Source organism: Protopterus annectens, chromosome 7.part1 (genome assembly GCF_019279795.1).
Source record: "Protopterus annectens isolate FY-2018-M chromosome 7.part1, PAN1.0, whole genome shotgun sequence".
Classification (NCBI taxonomy): Eukaryota; Metazoa; Chordata; order Ceratodontiformes; family Protopteridae; genus Protopterus; species Protopterus annectens.
The window spans coordinates 141,296,106-141,315,957 of NC_056740.1; the positions used below are offsets into that span (position 1 = coordinate 141,296,106).

At 41.1% G+C, this 19,852-nt stretch overlaps 1 protein-coding gene across 1 annotated transcript in view; it reads left to right on the forward strand.

Moving 5' to 3' along the window:
- The window catches only part of XPC (XPC complex subunit, DNA damage recognition and repair factor), a 1,641,424-nt gene that overhangs the window by 788,419 nt on the left and 833,153 nt on the right, over positions 1-19,852 (forward strand). Inside the window, exon 8 of the mRNA XM_044078598.1 lies at positions 4,155-4,244. Within this exon, the coding sequence (XP_043934533.1) occupies positions 4,155-4,244 (90 nt within the window). The remainder of the gene's footprint in view (positions 1-4,154; positions 4,245-19,852) is intronic.

Sequence of the window (19,852 nt, forward strand, 5' to 3'; positions counted from 1 at the left end):
CCTGCCACCATTCTTGCTAGTCCTCAAAGAGGCTATAGAAGACCCAGCACCAGAAAATTATTCACTTCAAGATGTTTCTTCTGGTGTGATCCTAAGAACTGACGGCCCTTACAGGCTAAATTGTCCCCTGTCTTACATCTCAGAATTATTCTCCAAAGGTCTTTTCTTCTCATGTATTAAAATACATGATTCTGTTATTTTGGCCTACCTGCCTGTGCACCCATCTTCTCTTTTCTCATCCTACCCTCAAGCAATTTCTCAAAGGTATCATTCTTTTCAGGCCCCTGTGAGGATCCATTCTCTTTTCTGTGGCTTGTATTTCATTCTAGAAAAGTTGACCGCACCACCCTTTTTGAATCTGGTGGCTCCACTAGTCTTAAATTCACCACCTGGAAAACTACCTCTTAGTGGCCTTTACCTCAGCTCAAAGAATTTCAGAGTTGCAAGCACTCATGTGCAGGGAGCCTTTACTAATCTTCCACAAAGACTGAGTTTCTTTGCAAATCAACCCTTTCTTTATATCCAGGGTAGTTTCTGAATTATTTCTACATTAAGCACCCCACTAATTAAGCTGTCCACTAGCCTGTTTTGTTCCCTAAACCCCAAAACAAAGCAGAGGGGATGTTGCATTCCTTAGATGTCCACAGATACCTTAGTTTTTACTTGTACACATCTAAAAATCATAGGAATACTGTAGCTCTCCAGGTGTGTCTTGTCTTTTGTTACAAGCACCATGGCAAAAAAGTGCCTGATTAAATCTGGATCTGTTCTACCAGGGCTACAGCAATTACTTGCCTTTCTCAGAGATGTGCCTACCCAAACCATATTGGAGGCAGCCACTTGGTCCCCTAATGCATTCCTTCTCCAGATACCACAATTTGGCTTCAGTTTCCTGGGTTATGATGGGATTTTCTTTTTGAAACTATTTTTATAGTGGATTTTAATGAATGAAAATCAGCTATATTAAAGGTCTAGATTCCTGTAAAACAATTTTATTAGCAGTGTTATGTTGTCTCTATCCAAATATGAAGAGTAGGGTGCATTCCATTTATTGTTCTTATCAAGTCCTGTCTACAGTGTATGGACATAAGTGCTTTACCTCTGTATATTTTGGTTACATTAAAGGCATTGGTGGATTATTCTTATTTCTGTGGTTTCGTCTTTCGCGCCACATAACATCACTTCTGGTTTAATTATTGTACATACCAGTACCTATAGCAACAGCCTTGACACAACATCAGCTGCATGGAGCATATGTTGACCTTGCAAGCTAAATTGTAAGATCAAGTAAAGTAGATTAAATTTCTGAATTTGGGAGGCTAGAAAGAGACTGTTACATATTGGCAAAAAGTGGAAATCAAATATTTAGACCTGTGTATCTGCAATTAATTGCTTTGAGGGCTTAAAGTATAGTGTTCACGAACTTTTATTTTTCCCAAACTTGTCAAAGGAACAACTGTTCTTTTCATTTGGAATAGGTTGGAAGAAGAAAAATCTTTTGAGCTTCTGTCCTCATTCATGAAAATAATAGCAGGGTTTCCAGTGGGATTTTTTAAATAGAATTTTAAGTGAGTCTGGAACCCTGTAAAATGTGTCTTTTTTGAGGGTGCAGTGGTCTGTGATTCCAGGAGACAGACACCGCATTGAAAACATTCCCAGGGCTCCAAGAACAGGAGGAATGGCTTCCGAGTTTGGGGAGTTGATACTAAGTAGCTTATAATACTTTTCTGAGATTGTGATATCTCGTTACCTTCCCACTTAAAAAAAACTTTTGTTTTGACATAGTATTGCCAGAAGAGATTTATTCATTAGAAGAATATGAGAAAAGAGTACCCTCAGATTCTGATTCCTAGGAAAAAGGGGAAGATAATTTAAAGGTGTAGGAGAGAACCTCCTCTTCAGGGGTAGAAGATTTATTTCTTTTACAGAGTTAGATGGTGGAAGAGGGGGCTGAGGAGACTGGATGACTTTAAATACAACCCTGTGCAAAGTTGAACTAATCCTCCTGAGAAAACTTTCGTAGAGTAGGAATATGTAGTATTGGACATGGAAACAGGAGTAACTGGAGAGGATGGCCAGCAGCAGCACCAGGACCCTTATAACATAAAGTCTAAACACTGTTATACTTTAAATAAATGAGCCCTGAGCAAGATGTCAGAACATTGCAGGATGCGAACACACACGCACACACACACACACACACACACACACACACACACACACACACACACAAGGATTGCCAGTTTCCCCATTGCATGTATTGGATATGTGAGAGGAGATGCGCGTACAGGAAAAACTCATACAGAAAGAGAGAGGGCATGCAGACTTCCTGCAAATGGCACTCTTGTTGGGAGCAGAACAGAAAGACCAGGTACTTGGAAGCAGCATCTCTAACTGTTGTACTGCTGTAAAACAAATCAGCATTGCTAAAATGTTTGTATGTAATGTAGTGGCACTGAACACACATTGCACTTGCACCAAGCAGTATGCAGTGGATGTTTGCTCTGAGACCAGGAATGATTGTGCTGCAGTGCTTCTACAAAACATGCTGCAAATTTCCTCCTCCTGGAGTTGATTACCACTCTGCATTTTATTTGGAGATTATTTTCATTATTGCAGCAAGAACTGCACTTGAAGAAAGTAGTGTAGGCGTGTGAGTTACTCATTGTAGAGGATATCGGAGTGAGGTATTTGCCTTAATATATACCCCATCCATTTGGCTTTACATAAGGTGTTTGGATATGCATGTGTGCATGTGAACATGCGCTAAAATACATGCTCACACACACACACACACACACACACACACACACACACACACACACACACACACACACACACACACAAACTTACATGCAGTTTCTCTCTCTTAACTGTAATGCAGTCCTCAAGTAGAATGAGGACACTCCTTGCTAGCCTGGTACGTCAGAACCTTTAGTGCAGTACATATGAGCCATGCTAGCTGTAGGATCGCTAGGAAAGTGAAAGAACAGCTTTACTTTTACGCATGCAGAGATCTGCCTTGTGTCAGCAGCAGCTTTTGCATACAGTGTTTCTAGTTAGGGATCCCTATCTTTGATCAGTGAGAGTTTTTACTCAAAAAAAATAAAGAGAAGCAGAGAGTTAAACAACTTGTTGTTCTTGATACCCTGGTGACCGGCCTCTTCCAATGATGGTGGAGTTCAGAAAAAGTATGTCTAGGTAGTAGCATCTGGACTGTAGACTGACTATAAATTGTAATTAATACAGAAAGGGCTTGCTACTTGAAGATATCCTTTTTATGCTAAGTAACTCACATAGTTGTTAGTTCTTAGAGTTGCCAAGCACTGTGGTTTGGATACTGCATCCAGAAGGAAGAAGGTGTAGGTAGGGCAGTCCTACAGAATGTCTTCTCTTGCATTCTTTTGAATAGCATTTTCTACATACTTTTTCACTAGTGTGGAGACCATCTTCTGTAGGTTTCGGCTTGTTCCAATACATTTTTTAGATGAAAGTAGTGTGGTTGTTCTGTAGCTTCGTGCAGCATTTTGGTTTTAAACACATACATTATTGTCTGCATTTAAGAGGATATTTGCTCATAGAAAATATGTAAGGGCCACTTGTTCTTACTTTTGTGGCTATATTCCAAGACCTGTAGTTCTGACTGTATATTTGTACTGAATAAAATTGAAAGGAGCTTTTGGTACTATTTAGTTTAGTTTCATGCATACTTTGATATAACACATTGTGTCTTTGTCATCAGTCCTCCAGTAGACATTCAGTAAAATATTCCTTTTGCAGGCTGTGAGTTCATCTGAGCAATTAATTGCTGTGATATGTAACAGGAAGATATGCTGTGCAAGTTATGCTACAGATATATTTTGCAGTTACAAGATCCTTCCCAGTAGGAAACGAGAAGACATCTGTGTTTTGCAGCCAGTGCTGGTATCACTGATTATCTATCTGATAGGCTGAGTGAATGGCAGTGGTGGTGGTCTTCTGCTTGACTCACGTTCGACTAATGGTAGTTACACTGGTTTCTTAAACCAACTAGAGGTATGAATATTTCTTGTGCTGTAAGTATGGCTGCTGGCATGGATGCTGGCTGGGTTAACAGTACTGATAACTTTGATTAGTGAATTTTAAAATTAAATTCTGTACTTTTTTTCCAACAGGTTTTTTTGGTTATTCTTCGTGCATTACAGCTGATGTGCCGCCTTGTGCTTTCACTTCAGCCTGTTCCCTTAAAAGAGGCAACAGACAAGGTGAGTGCTCTTCTAAATGATAATGTTTTAATTTAGAACATGATCTGCATTTAGTGCAAGACAGTTTTGGTTAAAATGTTTTTTTTTTTCTATAACACATCTCCCTTATCTTGACAAAATGGGTGTTAAAAATTGGCATTGCCCTTCTAATGTCTGCTAGGAAGCAGAATATTCAAATCCCTTTGGAGGGAAGGAAAGTTATATACTTTTATAAAAATATATATGCAAATTAAATTTTTGGCAAGTCTGTTGAAAATCACATTTTTAAATGGGTGCACTCCAAAGGGGAATTAATGTTTATCACCGCATTGTACTGACATTAGACCAGATTGTATAAAGTGCAGTGGTACAGGAAACTCAACATCCATGGGCTTTGTCCCTATGAAAAAAAACATCAAATTGTGAAAGTTGAGATAGAATGGACTTTGGAATAGACTTTCCAGCAAAATGTTTACTTGGAAAATCTGTTTAGAAATGATCTTAACAGAATTGTTAGGAAACCACAGAGGAGATCCTAGAGCACTAGCAAGCTCTTATGTCTTGGATTCTCCTTGATGGATTTTGTGGTTTTGGTCATCTTTCCCAACAATCACAACTCAGCTTGATTGTCATGAAACTTCATACATTCAAGAAAGGCTGTTTACCACTAGTGACATGTACCATGACATAATAAATCAGCAGGTCCTATTTATATCACAGACAAGGTATAAGTCTTTAGAATGAGCGATTCTGGTGCTTCTGGTGATATTTGTTTTGTGGATATGAGGAGATCTATCAGAGTGGGGTCTGACAATGCCCTGTATGCCAGGCATGTATCTACTGCCAGAGAGACAGGTACAGTGCAATGGAAAAGTATTTGTCCCCTTCCTGATTTCTTATTTTTTGCATGATTGTCACACTTAAATGTTTCATATCATCAAACAAACATAAGTTTTAGACAAAGATAACCCAAGTAACTACAAAATGCAGTTTTTAAGTGATGATTTTATTTATTAAGGAAAAAAATAAACTTAAATGGCCCTATGTGAAAACGTAATTGTCCTCTAAACCTAATAACTGGTTGTGCCACCCTTAGCAACAATTGCAGTCAAGCATTTGTGATAACTGGCAATGAGTCTTTCACATCGTTGTTGAGGAATTTTGGCCCACTCTTCTTTGCAGAATTGTTTTAATTCAGCCATATTGGAGCCTTTTTAAGGTCATGCCACAGTATCTCAATTAGATTCAAGTTCGGACTTTGACTAGGCCACTCCAAAACCTTCATTTTGTTTTTTTTTTTTAAGCCATTCAGAGGTGGACTTGCTGGTGTGTTTTGGATTATTGTCCTGCTGCAGAACCCCAAGTGTGCTTCAGCATGAGGTCATGAACTGATGGCCAGACATTCTCCTTCAGGATTTTTTGGTAGAGAGCAGAATTCATGGTTCCATCAGTCACAGCAAGTCGCCCAGGTGCAGAAGCAGCAAAGCAACCCCAGACCATCACACTACCACAACCATGTTTGACTGTTGGCATGATATTCTTTTTCTGAAATGTTGTTACTTTTACGCCAGATGTAACGGGACGCACACCTCCCAAAAAGTTCAACTTTTGTTTCGTCAGTCCACAGAATATTTTCCCAAAAGTCTTGGAGATCATCAAGATGTTTTTTGGCAAAAGTGAGACAAACCTTTTGTTCTTTTTGGTCAGCAGTGGTTTTCCCTTTGGAACTCTGCCATGCATGCTATTTTTGCCCAGTCTCTTTCTTATGGTTGAGTCATGAACACTGACCTTAACTGAAGCAAGTGAGACCTGCAGTTCTCTAAATGTTGTTCTGGGTTCTTTTTTGACCTCTTGGATGAGTCGTCACTGCGCTCTTGGGGTAATTTTTGTAGGCCAGCCACTCCTGGGAAGGTACACCATTGTTGCATGTTTTCTTCATTTGTGGTTAATGGCTCTCACCATGGTTCTCTAGAGTCCCAAAACTTTAGAAATGGCTTTGTAACCTTTTCCAGACTGATGTATGCCAATTGCTTTGTTTCTCATCTGTTCCGGAATTTCTTTAGATCGCGGCATGATGTCTTTTTTTTTGGGATCTTTTGGCCTACTTCACTTTGTCTGACAGGTTCTGTTTAAGTGATCTCTTGATTCAACAGGTTTGGCAGTAAGCAGGCCTGGGTGTGGCTAGTGAAATTGAGCTCAACTTTCCCAAAAATGTGATTAACCACAGTTACTTCATGATTTAACAAGGGGGCAATTACTTTTTCACATAGGACCATGTAGGTTTGGATATTTTTTTTCCTTAATAAATAAAATCGTCACTTAAAAACTGCATTTTGTGTTTACTTGGGTTATCTTTATCTACTATTTAAATTTGTTTGATGATCTGAAGCATCTAAGTGTGACAAACATGCAACGAAATAAGAAATCAGGAAGTGGGCAAATACTTTTTCATTGCACTGCATGTATCCCAGAGACTATCCCGTCTATGAACAGACTCTGTAACCATGTGAAGCATAGTTACTCCCTAACCCAATTCAAGTCCAACTTTGACAATTGGATGGGGAATAGGAAATTCATCTCTGGTTTGGCACCTATGTCTCTATTGGACACAGGCAACCTGTAAATGTTTCATCTCCCAAACCCCTGCTTACACTTACCAAGTGTATCTGAACTCTTCAGACATTTGGGATGCATGTCTGGGTTTAAAAAGGCCCTTGTGGTTGTTAGCCTAGTAAACACCTATGAAGCTGTGAACCTATGACCTATACAAGTATGTCCATCTGCCATGCCTGTCAGGCCTTTTCTTTTTTTCTTTTTTTTTTTTTTTTTGTATCCTTCAGAGTTCTTTGTGACCGTGGAAGCTCATTGTAGTTCTGCACTGGCTGATGGAAGGAAACTTCTCATGGGCTTGATAGGAAGATTCCTATCATGAGTCAAAGTAGGAAGACCAAAGTTCTATCACAGGTGACTTATTTTAGAGGACAGGTCAAAGTATAGCTCTTCTGAATTTTGTATGGTCTCCTGGTCCTCTTAGGATCCTGAGTTAATGGGGATTTGAACCTTTAGCTCATTCTTGTCCTCTGTGGAACTGGCAGACTAGAACACTAGCACCCGATGGGGACAGTGCATTCTGTGATGTTTGTGTCTTCCTATCCATGTATCCTTCATCCTCCAGTTCATCAAATCAACCTGAAGGAGGTCCAGTCTGATCTTGAGGAGCAGCCTCAAGAATCATCAGCTGACATATGAGGGGGTACTTAGGGTTGAGACAGTTTCTTTTGGAACTGTCCCGAGTGCCAGCAGCGCTGCTCATTCATATTTGAGGAGAGGGCTCATTTGGTGAACTTACACCAGGATCCACAGGCCAGTTGTAAGAAGCATCAAGCACTTATTTTATTCCTGATATGGATACTTGAGCCATAGGTGTGAGATATCACCTTATGGACATAAATTTGATGCAAGCACCAGGACTCAACACAACTTGGGCCCGTCATAACACCTTTAGTATGTACTCATGCACAGGTCATGGTGTAGTTTGTGATCATTTCTTTGGCATTGGTAGACACTGTGGAATACTTCCCCTTGGGCTTCTTTTGGGAGCTTAAAAGTTTTGTACCCTTATCTTTAAGATAGGCCACTGTAGAATATGGGAACCCCAAAGAAAAAAGTTACCAAAGTCACTCCTCCTGACTGAGAGCCCTATGGCTCATTTGTTTTTTGGGGTAACAGAGGAGTGTACCAGGAGCAGCACCATCATTCTTGTTCACTTATAATCTATATTTTATTTATTTGTTTTACTTAATTTTGTATAGTAGGATAGAGCACTGATCAAGTTTGACCATTTGCAGGCGCCTGGTTTACTTACAAAGTAACAACAGTAAATTATAATTAAAGGTATAACTAAATTATACTTTAAAGTGACATAGCGTAAATGTTAAAAAGTTTATAAGTTATTTATAAGAACGTTTAACAAGATATAGGATCAGAAGTATACAGTGTATATAATACATGTGTTATAGGTGAGGTAAATGTATCCCAACCAAAAGAGTGGATATAGTATATACAAATATGGAGGGAAATTTTAGCAGTGAAGAGAGGAGAAACTGTAAAATAGTATAATTATAGAATTCTGAGGAGGATTAAGGTTTTTCTTTTTACCCCTGACTCCTCTGTTTACTCGTTAGTATCTAAGGGGCTGACATTTAGTAGGCTATTGTGATACACACCACATCTCCACATGTTGTGATCAGTTAGCCCCCCCCCCCAGTAGGCAGCCAGGGATTCTACCGTGGAGAGTAGGCCCCTTAGGACATAACCATCCCCTTCTTCCATGCTTAAGCTCTATTGTTCCACTCTTCCTCCTATCTGTGCCAGCAGGTACCTAGGTCATTAGTTGAAATCTGGTCTCTTGGGTCATAGTCAAGGCTTTATGCCTATGTGCATCTGGTAAAAATCTGTTCAGGTTCTTGCCATGCACAGGTATAAGCTGATAGGACTCCTTAACTATTAATGGAATGCAGTGTTCGATGTGTATTTTGTATGGATGCATTTGCTACAGGTGAAGATGACCTTTAAAACAAAACCTTCATTGCTGATTAGTATTAGCCTTGTACCTAAAAGCAGTGAGAGTGGACAGCTTCTGATCACTTAACAGTATCCAAATGAGAGCTTGCAACTTTTTTCACCCTCTGTCTACTTGTGGAAATATTGCTATTAGAATCCGGGTCCAGGAGTCTTGCAACAGGGCTTTCGGGGGGAGGCACATCGGCATAAAGGAGATTATTGCAATTATTCTAGCCAACAAGATGTCCAGAATGAAGGAAAGGAAGTTCTCTCTCTGACTTGCATAGAAGTTTCAGTAAACCCATGGGCTACCTGTCTTACATGTATAGCTTTATTGTTTTGTGCTGCTGTGATTCTATTCCATGTTTACATTTGGCTTCAGTTTTACTGCATTAAAGAATAAATGTACTAACACTAATCAGTCATTTCTGAGAATCATCACCTCCATTTAGGAACGTATGCAGTAGTGGGATATTTGCATTTGTTTTTTTCTACTGCAAACTGTGGAAGGCTTATAAGGTGAGAGTGTCATGAAAAAGAATTGTGTCAGTGATTGCAGCTGACTATAAACCACAGCTATTTTTTAACAATAGATTTCCTGTCTTTCTAAGTTTATGGCAGTTTATCAAATAGCAACAGAACTTACAGATTTCTTTTTATGGTCCCTGGGCTTATGTACTTGTTGTACTTGCAATGAGAAGCAACTACTGAAAGTTTTCCTGAGGAAGCGTTTCAGTCATGTTGATTCACTTAACATGTACTCAAGTGAAATATTATTTGTACAGCTGTCACTGGTCACATTATTCACTGGGATGGCCTTTAGGTATTTGTAACACTTACTTCTTTGATGGCCTGAGTGTGGTAGAAAGTCAAGTAGCCAGAGAATATGCTTGCCTGATTTGTGCTTTGCTGAACTTAGGCTGAGAGTGATGTTTTCTGAAATGAATATAGAAAGTACACTATACTTCTGCAGGTTTGACTTGCCACTTGGCATGAATTTGGGCATCTACATAGTTGCGTGCTTAATAATTGTAATGCTAAATTTTAAGATATTAAGGCCTTCTATTTGATTTTAAGGCTGTTTGCCACAAAGCGAAACTGTAGGTGATGTGTCTCTACATACAAACTTTTACTGTTCCTCATCCAGACATTACAGTGTGATGAGGGAATTGGTTCCATTGTCTATAGGAATATAAATGACTCTTGGTATCACTTCATACATGATTAATACACTGTCTTGAAACAGGATGAAACATTCATTGGTTAAACTGTTCATAATATATAGTTGATAGGTTGGAAAAAGTTATCCCTAGGAAGCTGGAAAGGTTACTTGAGAGATACTTCACCCTAAACATGTACCATGTAAACAAAATTATAATCTAACAGTGAGAATGAATTTTAATAACAAGGCAGAATCCTTGAAAGGTGTAGTCTACCAATACTTCAGACAACCAAAAATTCCCTTGATGTCCAAATGTGAGATGTCTACATTTAGTAAGGAAAGCTCAACATTATTTTCTTACATATATTTTCTTTAGGGTTACTTGGACACATATATTAGCTGTTCTTTTATTGTGATGGATCATCTGTGCCAAGGACTTGGAAACACGTATGAATTATTAAGAAAAACAGAAAAGTAAACCGCACAGGTTGTGACAAGAATGGTACAGAGGAAAGAGAAGTCTGATATGCTGACCACTGTACTATAATTTTCATACTAGTGTTTTGGTATAGGAGAGATCCATGAAGACAATTGCAAGAGGTGTTTGCTGGGACAAATCTGGACTTGTCCTTTTGTGAGAGAAAATGACAGTCTCTTAATTACCTGCGTTATCCAATATAGGGGTCTTACTGTCTAGAGGATTGTCTGTGCTAAGGGCTAAGAAATATAGATATATTTGAATAATTAAGAAGAACTGAGCAGAGATAAATAGCACAGGATGAGAGAGGAATCCAGTACACAGGAAGGAAGAGTCTCATATGATGTTCACTGTACCCAAATTCATACTGTATTGTAGTGATGGAGAGACCTATAAATAAAGATGTGTGAGAAAGGCCTGCTGGACCAAATCTGGACTTGTTTACTTCAGAGAGAAGGAAGCAGTCTCTGATTACTTGCTTAATCCAGTTCAGGTCTAGCTGTCATTGTATTATAGTGGATTAACTGTACTGGGGGCTCAGAAATGTATGTGCATAATTAAGGAGAAATGAGCAGAGAAATGAACAGCAAAGGATGCCAGAGGTATGTAGTACAGAGAAAGGAAAAGTCTAATGATTTAATCACCATACCCTAATTTTCATAGTGGTGTTGTAATGCAGGAAAGACCTATGAAAAACGTTGCAAGAAGTATCCACTTTCCTTTACTTAACTTCCAGAGAGCATCTTATATGGGGATGCCCTTCACAAAAATAAAATAAACCTTTACATGGGTGACCAGTAAATTTTCTTAAGTCCACACGAGTTACAGAAATCACTGGTTGCATAACCAGCTACAAGCAGTCAGAGGGCTCGAACGTCCACAGAGACCAGGCCTAAGACATGGAAGTTGACTGAAGAAAAGCATAAAAGTTAAAGGAAATACCCAGGGCTCTAGCATCTCAAGAAGGGAAAGAAATAGGTGGAGTTGAATAATGGCAGCACCTCAGAACAGCATGTGTGAGGACTACAGTACATATATGTGGCTGAGCCAAGTATGGAAATAAGGTTCATAAGGAAAGCTGGTGATGGAATACTGAAGTCCAGGAAATCATCAAAAGAAACAAGGAGTGCAGGAAAAGTTGTGAGATAGAAAAGACAGACCAGGCTAGGAAGGAATACTGGTTGACTAAAAAATAAACTCCAATTCAACATGCATGCATCTAGACATTTCTCCCGAGCTCCGCTGAAAAACAGGCTCAACCTAACCTAGGATTCTTTTTCGTCAACAAATGTTAAAAAAAATAAATAAACTAAGAATGGAGTTGCAATTACAAAGAACAAGGCATTAGAATCACTCTACCAGTGTCTGGAAAGTTAGTCAGTTGATGACACAAAGAAACTCTCAGGTTGCAAGACAAAGGCAGAAGGGTAAAGAAAGTAGTCAGACACCCTTCATAATGAATGCCAGAAACAACCTACACAGGACATTAAAGGCATATGGAAGGAGTACTTCCAGGAGCTTTTGAATGAAGAAAACCCCACAGAAGGTTTCTTCTCCAAGGAAAAGCCTACCATGAAAGAGGAGGATCCCAACATAGAAGAAGTAAGAACAGCTCTAAGGAAAACACAGTCAGGGAAAGCAGCAGGCTCAGATGAGGTCACAGCAGATATGATAAAGATGCATGGTGAGATAGCAGAGACATGGCTCCTGAGGGTACTTAGCAGTGTGGAAAGAAAGGTGGATCACAGATGACTGGAGATTAAGTATACCAATGCCAGTGTTCAAGAACAAAGGGGACATTCTCAACTGTGGGCAATACAGAGGTATCAGACTCCTGTCACATTGCATGAACATTGTGGAAAGAGTGTTTGAAAAACAAATATGCATAGTAGTAGAAAGTAAGATGGGAGATGAGCAGTTCGGATTCAGATCAGGATGCTGCACAGCTCACCAGATGTTTGCAGTGAGACAGATAGTTGAGAAGAAGCTAGACATGAAATAGTCTAATTGACCATTCCTATACTTGGAGAAAGCATATGTCAAGATCCCAAGAAAGCTGAAGTGCTGCTTCTCCTGCTGTGGTTCAAAGTCCCAGAAACACTAGTAGAATTGGTGCAGGCTATGTGCAAGGACTCATTGACTCAAGTATGCGTAGTGCTTTGTCTTACAGAGGGGTTCCCAGTAGGAGTGGGTGGGCACCAAGTTTCAGCTCTGAGCCCACTGCTGTTCATATTAGTGATGGACTACATTAGCAAATAGGTTGGAGGGACAAAGCAACAAAGTTGCTGTATGCAGACGATGTGGCATTAACGGCAGACTCTGAGCAAGAACTTCAGCAAAGGTTAGAGGAATGGAATGCAAAACTGAAGGCACATGGGATGAAACTGAGAACTGATAGGACAGTTATAATGGCAGCAAATGGTAGAGTTCAGAAGAAGGTGAGAATTAAGATAGAAGGGAAAACAGTGGAATAGGTTAACAGCTTCATGCATCTGGGAGGGGTGGTTGAGGAAAAGGGAAGTGTGAATTAGGAGGTCAAAGCTAGAGTCAGAGGGGCTGCAACCAGTTGGCACTGAGAGTCAAGTGTCATGTCTAGCTTCTTCTCAACTATCGCATGAGAGAAGAATGTCGAAGAAGTTGAAAAGTAAGGTGTACAAAACAGTGGTGCGACCAGTACTACTACTATATGGTATGGAAACCTGAACAGTTGAGGAAGATAGAAGTGACTGGAGATGATGTGCCTAAGAAGGGTGGTAGGATACACACTATGGGACAGATGAAGAATTGAGAACATAAGAGCAGAAGCCAAAGTAACTCCAATTGCAGAAAAGGTCAAAGAGAATAGATTACAGTGGTTCAGGCATATGTGCAGAAAAGCAGAAGACAATCTGGTAAAGAAAATTTGGGACAGACAAGAAGAAGGTAAGAGGAAGAAAGGGCATCCAGCAAAGAGGTAGATGGATTATATGAGAGAAGACTTGCAACAATCAGGCATGATTGTCAAAGTAGGCAAGATAGCAGCATTGAATAGATGGAGATGGCGACAGTTGACACACCACCACAAACCGATGTAGAAAATAGGAAAAAGGGGGTTGGATGATGATGATGTAAATCCAAACCTTTGACCATTTCTCCAGTCCAGGAGGATGCATTTGGTTGTTCAGCCTTTTTTTTTGTCTTTATCCAGTGGGCCTACCCAGTTAACAGTGCCCCTTTTTATGGGGCAACACAGTTCCAATGTCTAGTTAAGTGACTTTCTCACACAGTAAGAAATGGAGGTGGAAGGAATTATACCGTGTACCTCTGACTACAGGAGGCATGTCATTAATACTGAGATAACTGTCAGTCATTGCAGCCGGCTTCCCATCCCCCTGCTTGTAGGATGCTAGACCATTTCTGTAAGGGCCATGTGTCCCAGATGCATCTGTATAAGAATCCTGTTGTTGATCCAGCAGTGTTATCCTTTGATTCCAGGAAGGGATCTAATTTGGCTACTTCTAGGAATCCTGTTACCAGTGACAAGGAGAACTACTTTTGGAAAAAGACTTGCATCTCAGTTACACTACTTGTTCATGATCCTAACCTGTCAGTCTCACCTGCTAAAGTTTCAGGAGTACCCCCTTATCCATATGAGACAAAAGGCAGAAGGGATAGAGGACAAGAGCCAAAAGAGGAAGATGCTTGACCTAGGCTACCTCGAATTCTGGGTTGCCGGACACTGCATTAAATGTGTCTGTGATGCATGGATACAGCATGCATTGCAGCTGTTACAGAGTCTGTAGTTAGGAAACATCTGGCTGGAGATTCAGAATCTGCAAGAGCATACAAAAGCTGGACTAGTTTATGCTACCTACAAAAGAAGCTTCTGTTTGGACCCCCTGCAGAAAAAAGTATTTAAAAAATGAAGAAAAGGGAAAACTTGCAGCCTGTCAGGCATCTTTTTTCATTTCCTAGTACTTAGATATTTTATGTACTACATCCATGAAAGCTGGCCCTTGGACTTCTAAAATGCCTGCACACTGATCAATAGCATAACTTCAGCTCTCCCATTTTGAAAACAGAGACTGAGAAAAAGGAGTGCCATTGAAAATTTTTTTTTTTTTTTTTTTTTTGGTAAAATTCGGTTACTGGGTAGTAAATACAGTGCCTGGATGCCAGCAGATAAGACAGCTGGAAAACCTGAAAGAAAATCAGATAGAAAAGTTGAAGAAAAAACCCTGTCTGGGAAGGATTTGGCAATTCAGCAAAAAACAGTTGAAGATGCAGCTTTGGTTTAGGAGATGGCTTCTAGTAAATTAGAGGAAAAATAAAACAAATTTACTCAGAGGTGTTTAAAATAAATGAATCATTGAAGGAATATATCAATTCAAACAACAAAAGGTTGGAAAAAATGGAGGAAGCTTTGGCTAGCCATTCAGATCAACTTATAAAAATGCAAAAATCAGAGTTTAAGTTGAAGAAAAAGCTGGCTGAATATGAAGTTTCTCAAGAACTGTTTAAAAAAAGGTAGAGTTAGAGGACAGAGTGCACAGAGAAAACATGAGATTTTTTGCTGTACCGGAGAAACTTGGGAAGAGACCATACTTTATTAATTTTATGAAAGCACAAATAGGCAACTGGACTGGTGTTCCACAGCAGAATTTAATTGAAAGGGCATATTGATTTCATCTCCAAACCTGGCCATGAGAAAGCAGCCAAGACCTATATTAGTAAAGATGAATTCATCGCAGAAAGAGTTGCTCCTGACAAAATTGTTGCAGAAGGGCAAAGTATTAAAAATTGGAGACAGCAAAGTGTTTGTAGAAAATGATTATTTACTGTATACGAGGTAGAAGAGAAGCAATTTTATCCCAGCAGTCAAGGAATGTCAAGAGGCAGGTATGAGATTCAAGCTGCTGTATTCAGTTGTCTTCAAAGTGTTATTTCTTAGAGGATCAAAGTAATTTTTTGACAAAGAACAGGCTAAGAAGAAAATAAAAGAAGTTTATCCAACAAAAAGTGAGTCAGCAAGCAGAAAGGAACTTTGTTTCTTATTCTTCTGACGTAAGGTTTATAGAGAGACTTTACCAGTGAAATGTTTTCCAGTGTTCCAAAGGAAAGTGCTTGAGAGAGAGAAAAAAGCACAGGAGTTGACTAGAAGAATTAGCAGTATCTTGTGGAGATAGAGATGAACAGGAAGAACCAGCAACTCTGAAATTAGTGAATAAATTGATTATAAAGTATCTTATCACATTTGTGAAATATGTTTTTTCAAGAAAAAGTGGCTAAAAACAGTGGACTTTTGTTGACTTTATTAAACTTGTGGATGGACTATAAAGCATATATCCCCACTTTATATCATTAATGTTTAGAAGACCACTAAAATGTGTGAAAATAACAGTCTTTGATGTTCTTCATGTTTCACTGTTGCAGTCATCACATTTGGGTTATCTCTGCCAGAGTAGCCCGAATACCAGAGACTTAGTGTTTCTGTGTCGGTTGCTGTCGCTTGAGGACTGACGTCAGATCGTCAGTAGTATAAAGTAAGGCAGGCGACGCCACGCCATTACATCAGTCTTTCTTGCCATGGAGCCTGAAGCAGAAGCAGTTCGCACAAGTGCCGGTCGGCCGCTACCTGAGTTTTCGTTTCCGAATTGAAGTTGAAGTCTTCTAAAGTTGAGTACCCCATTGGGTATCCTTTTTTCTTGCACTAACCGATGTCAGAAAAAGTTAATAATTGTCTCTCCTGTGGAAAGCAAATACCACACCGAGACTTCCACTCTTACTGTGTCACTTGTCTAGGCCCAGGCCACGATGTCTCCATTGTCGTTTCTGTGCTGTGTTCAGTGACAGAACTATCCATCGTAGGGCCCTTATTGTAGCCAGATATTTTTGTTTGCCGTCCTCTAATTCCAATATAGCTTCGGTAAGCCATCCGACGCAGATCTTCCAAAAAAACATCAAGACAAAGACAGAGACTGCACAGGTCCAAACCTACCGACAACGCTTCTGTTAAGGTAGTAGTCAGTTCTCCGGTACTCAGCAAGGTGCTTTCGGAGCCTCTGATGCCTGCTTCAGTTGATTCGCAGGCCGCTACCAAGAGCCTTTTGGAGCCGTATGCAGCAAAACTCTTCTTCATCTAAGGATCCTGCAGTCGTCTCTACCTTGGATGGGTCCGGAGCCACTGAGCAGGCAACGGCTTCCGAGGAAGTCCTTTGCACCACCGAATCTCAATACAAACTGACGTCTTCTTTTGTGACCAACATTCTTTCAAAAAGAACAGAGTTCCTTGGGCCCAGGGTTCGAACCACACCCAAGAAACAGACTACCCACTCTCAGACTCCTGCTTCCTTGCCTCAGTCTCAAATGCTTAAAATGGCAGAAGACCTTATCATGCTGATCAGGGAAAGCCAAGCCACCCCCTTTAAAAGGAAAAAGTGATCTGTCCCCAGTAGTTTTGTCTGAACAAGAGTCAGATGAATCTGATGCATCTGACTATGAAGACTTGCAACTCTTCTCCACTTATGAGGATTCTGATGCAGACAAATCCATTCCTTCAGCCTCATCCCCAGCAGATTTTTCCTTTGGGGAAACCCTGCATACCTTAAGGGAGCATTTCTAATGGGAGAGTCAGGACTACCCTCAGTCTAAAAAGAGACTCAGGGAATTCCTTGATCTTCCAGAACACAGACCCTTGGCCACCCCCTCAGTCCTGGATGTGGTGGATGTTTTCCTTGAATCCAGCTTGACTCCTGACATCCTACCTCCTGCTCCCAGAAAACCAGACAGGTACTACAGAGTCCCTGACTCACACAAATATATTTTTTAAAAATTCAACAGCAGACCCTGAAATAATTCCTGAAGGGACAAAAGGGATTAAAGCAACCTCTGCTAAGAATCCCACCCCCTGAGACAGGGACTCCAGAGCATTGGACAGATGGGGTACAAAAGTATACACCTCAGCTACTCTTGCTGTCAGGGCACTAAATTGTCAGTTCCATATGCTTAAATATCAGCAACATACCTTGGAACTCCTGAAACAAAAAATGTCTTCCTTTCCTGCGTGGGCAGAATCTAAAGATTTACAAGACTTAATGCATTCTGCAAGTCAAGTAACTAAACACACTTTGCACTGTGGTTTTGATGCCCTAAAAGCTTCTTGCAGGGCAGCAGTCACTGAATCTGTCATTAGAAGACATGCATGACTTAAGGAACAACCCCTGCCAGACCATGTCAAATCTAAATTGTTGGATGCCCCCTTGCACAAAGATAACTGATTTGGTACTAAGACAAAAGAGGTCTTAAAAAAAGATGGAAGAAAAAGCAAAATCTATGCAAACAGTTAAAGATTTCTTACAGGTCCAGTCCCTAGGTTCAGTAGGCATTGTCCCCTCCAAGAACTGGTCCTTTCCTGCTCCGAGTAGACAGGCCCAGCCTTGGCCTCGTGGAAACAGACCCCACAGACAGCAGCTCCAGGGAATGCAGAGAACTAAGCAGTAGACTACCTCCACTTCAAAACCAGGGAGTTCTAAGCCACCCCCTTATGCTAAGAATTCACAATGACTCACCTCCTCCCAACCTCCCCTCTGCCGACCTTGACTTACCCCTAGGAGGAAAACTCTCCTTTCACTCCAGCACCTGGGCCACCATTACCAAGGACCAATGGGTTCTAAACTTTGTGTCTCAGGGTTACAAATTCTCCTTCCACACCCTTCCAAACCCCAAAAGGGTTCCCAGACCTACCCCCAAATCAGTGGGCAGAGGCTCAAAAGCAAATCCATTCCCTCCTCTCTTTGAGGGCAGTACAGCACGTTCCTGCAGAACAGATAGGCCAAGGGTTGTACTCCAGACTTTTTCTGGTGACCAGAAAAGAGGGCACCTGGCACCTCATCCTCGATCTATCCATTCTAAACACCTTCCTGGTGATCCCAAAATTCAAAATGCTCACCCTCCAGCAGCTGCTACCCATGCTGCCCAAGGACGCTTGGCTAGCCACCCTAGATCTAAAAGAGGCCTACCTCCACACTCCTATCAGGGAATCATGCAGGAAGTATTTCCACATCAGGGCAGGATCTCAACACTTTCAGTTTTCTGCTCTTCCCTTTGGCTTATCTACTGCTCCAGGAGTTTTCACAAAATGTCTGGCTCTGGCTATTGCCTTTTCCAGACAAAGAAATATTCAAATCACCCCTACTTAGACAACTGCCTTATTCAAGCAGACAGCCAAGAAAAGCTGGTCTCTATGCAGGCTGGCCGTGACCTTTTGGCTCACAACCTCTTCCATGCAACTACACTTATTGGCACAATACCTACCAGGCTGTCTCAACTCCCTGGCAGACCAGTTAAGCAGAAACCTTCTGGACCACATGAGTGGCAACTCAACAGAAGTACCTTCACCCAAATAAATCAGAAATGGGGAATCCCGAAGGTTGACCTCTTTGCCTCCCACACCAACCATCAACTCAGCAAATTCTGCACCAGGGAGCATCACTGCATGGCTTGGAAAGTGGATGTCCTGTCCTTCCCCTTGGTCAACCTTTCAGTCTATGCCTTTCCTCCCCTACCTCTCATCCCCAGGGTACTGCTCAAAATAAGGGAGGAAAAACCAAGGACCATTCTTACAGCTCCAGACTGGCCCCAACAACAGTGGTACCCCTTTCTGCGCAGCCTGTTCCCACTGCCTCCATGGTATCTTCCTCAGATTCCAAACCTCCTGACCCAGAGGGAAGGGGAAATCATGCATCCCCAATTGCAGACACTCCATTTGGCAGCTTGGCTTATTCCCTAAAGTCGAACCAGTCTGCCATCCTCAGTAAACAGGTTCTAGATGTTATCCATGAGGCCAGATGCCCTAGCACCAGAAATTCTTTTGCAGATAAATGGAAAAGATTCTGCACCTGGATCCAGGCTAAGGGGCCAATATGGCACAGCCCTCCATCCCTCTCATCCTGGATTACTTAGCTGATCTACTACACAGTGATCTCTCTTTCTCCTCCATAAAATTTCATGCCTCTGCTATTGCTGCTCATTTTCCCACTGAGCAGCCCCTCTTCTCCTACCCTTTGATCAAACAGTTCCTCTGAGGGGCTAGCAACTTGAGGCCCCCCAGAAGGGCACCAACACCAGCTCACCCTGCCTCCTTTCAAACCAGCTTCTTCTGTAGAGCTAAAATTTCTCTCCTGAAAGACAGCATTCCTTCTGGCCATCACTTCAGCCAGAAAGAGTCTCTGAGCTGCACGCACTCATGGCTGTGGAACCCTTCATCATCTTCCATGCAGACTGAGTATCCCTCAGAACTAACCCATCCTTCATGCCCAAGGTGGTGTTCAGTGTGGCTCTCAACCAATCCATTCATTTGCCCACCTTCTTTCCTAATTCCCAGAACAAGGGGGAAAGGATTCTTCACTCTCTAGATGTGCACAGACAGCTCAGATACTATCTGGACAG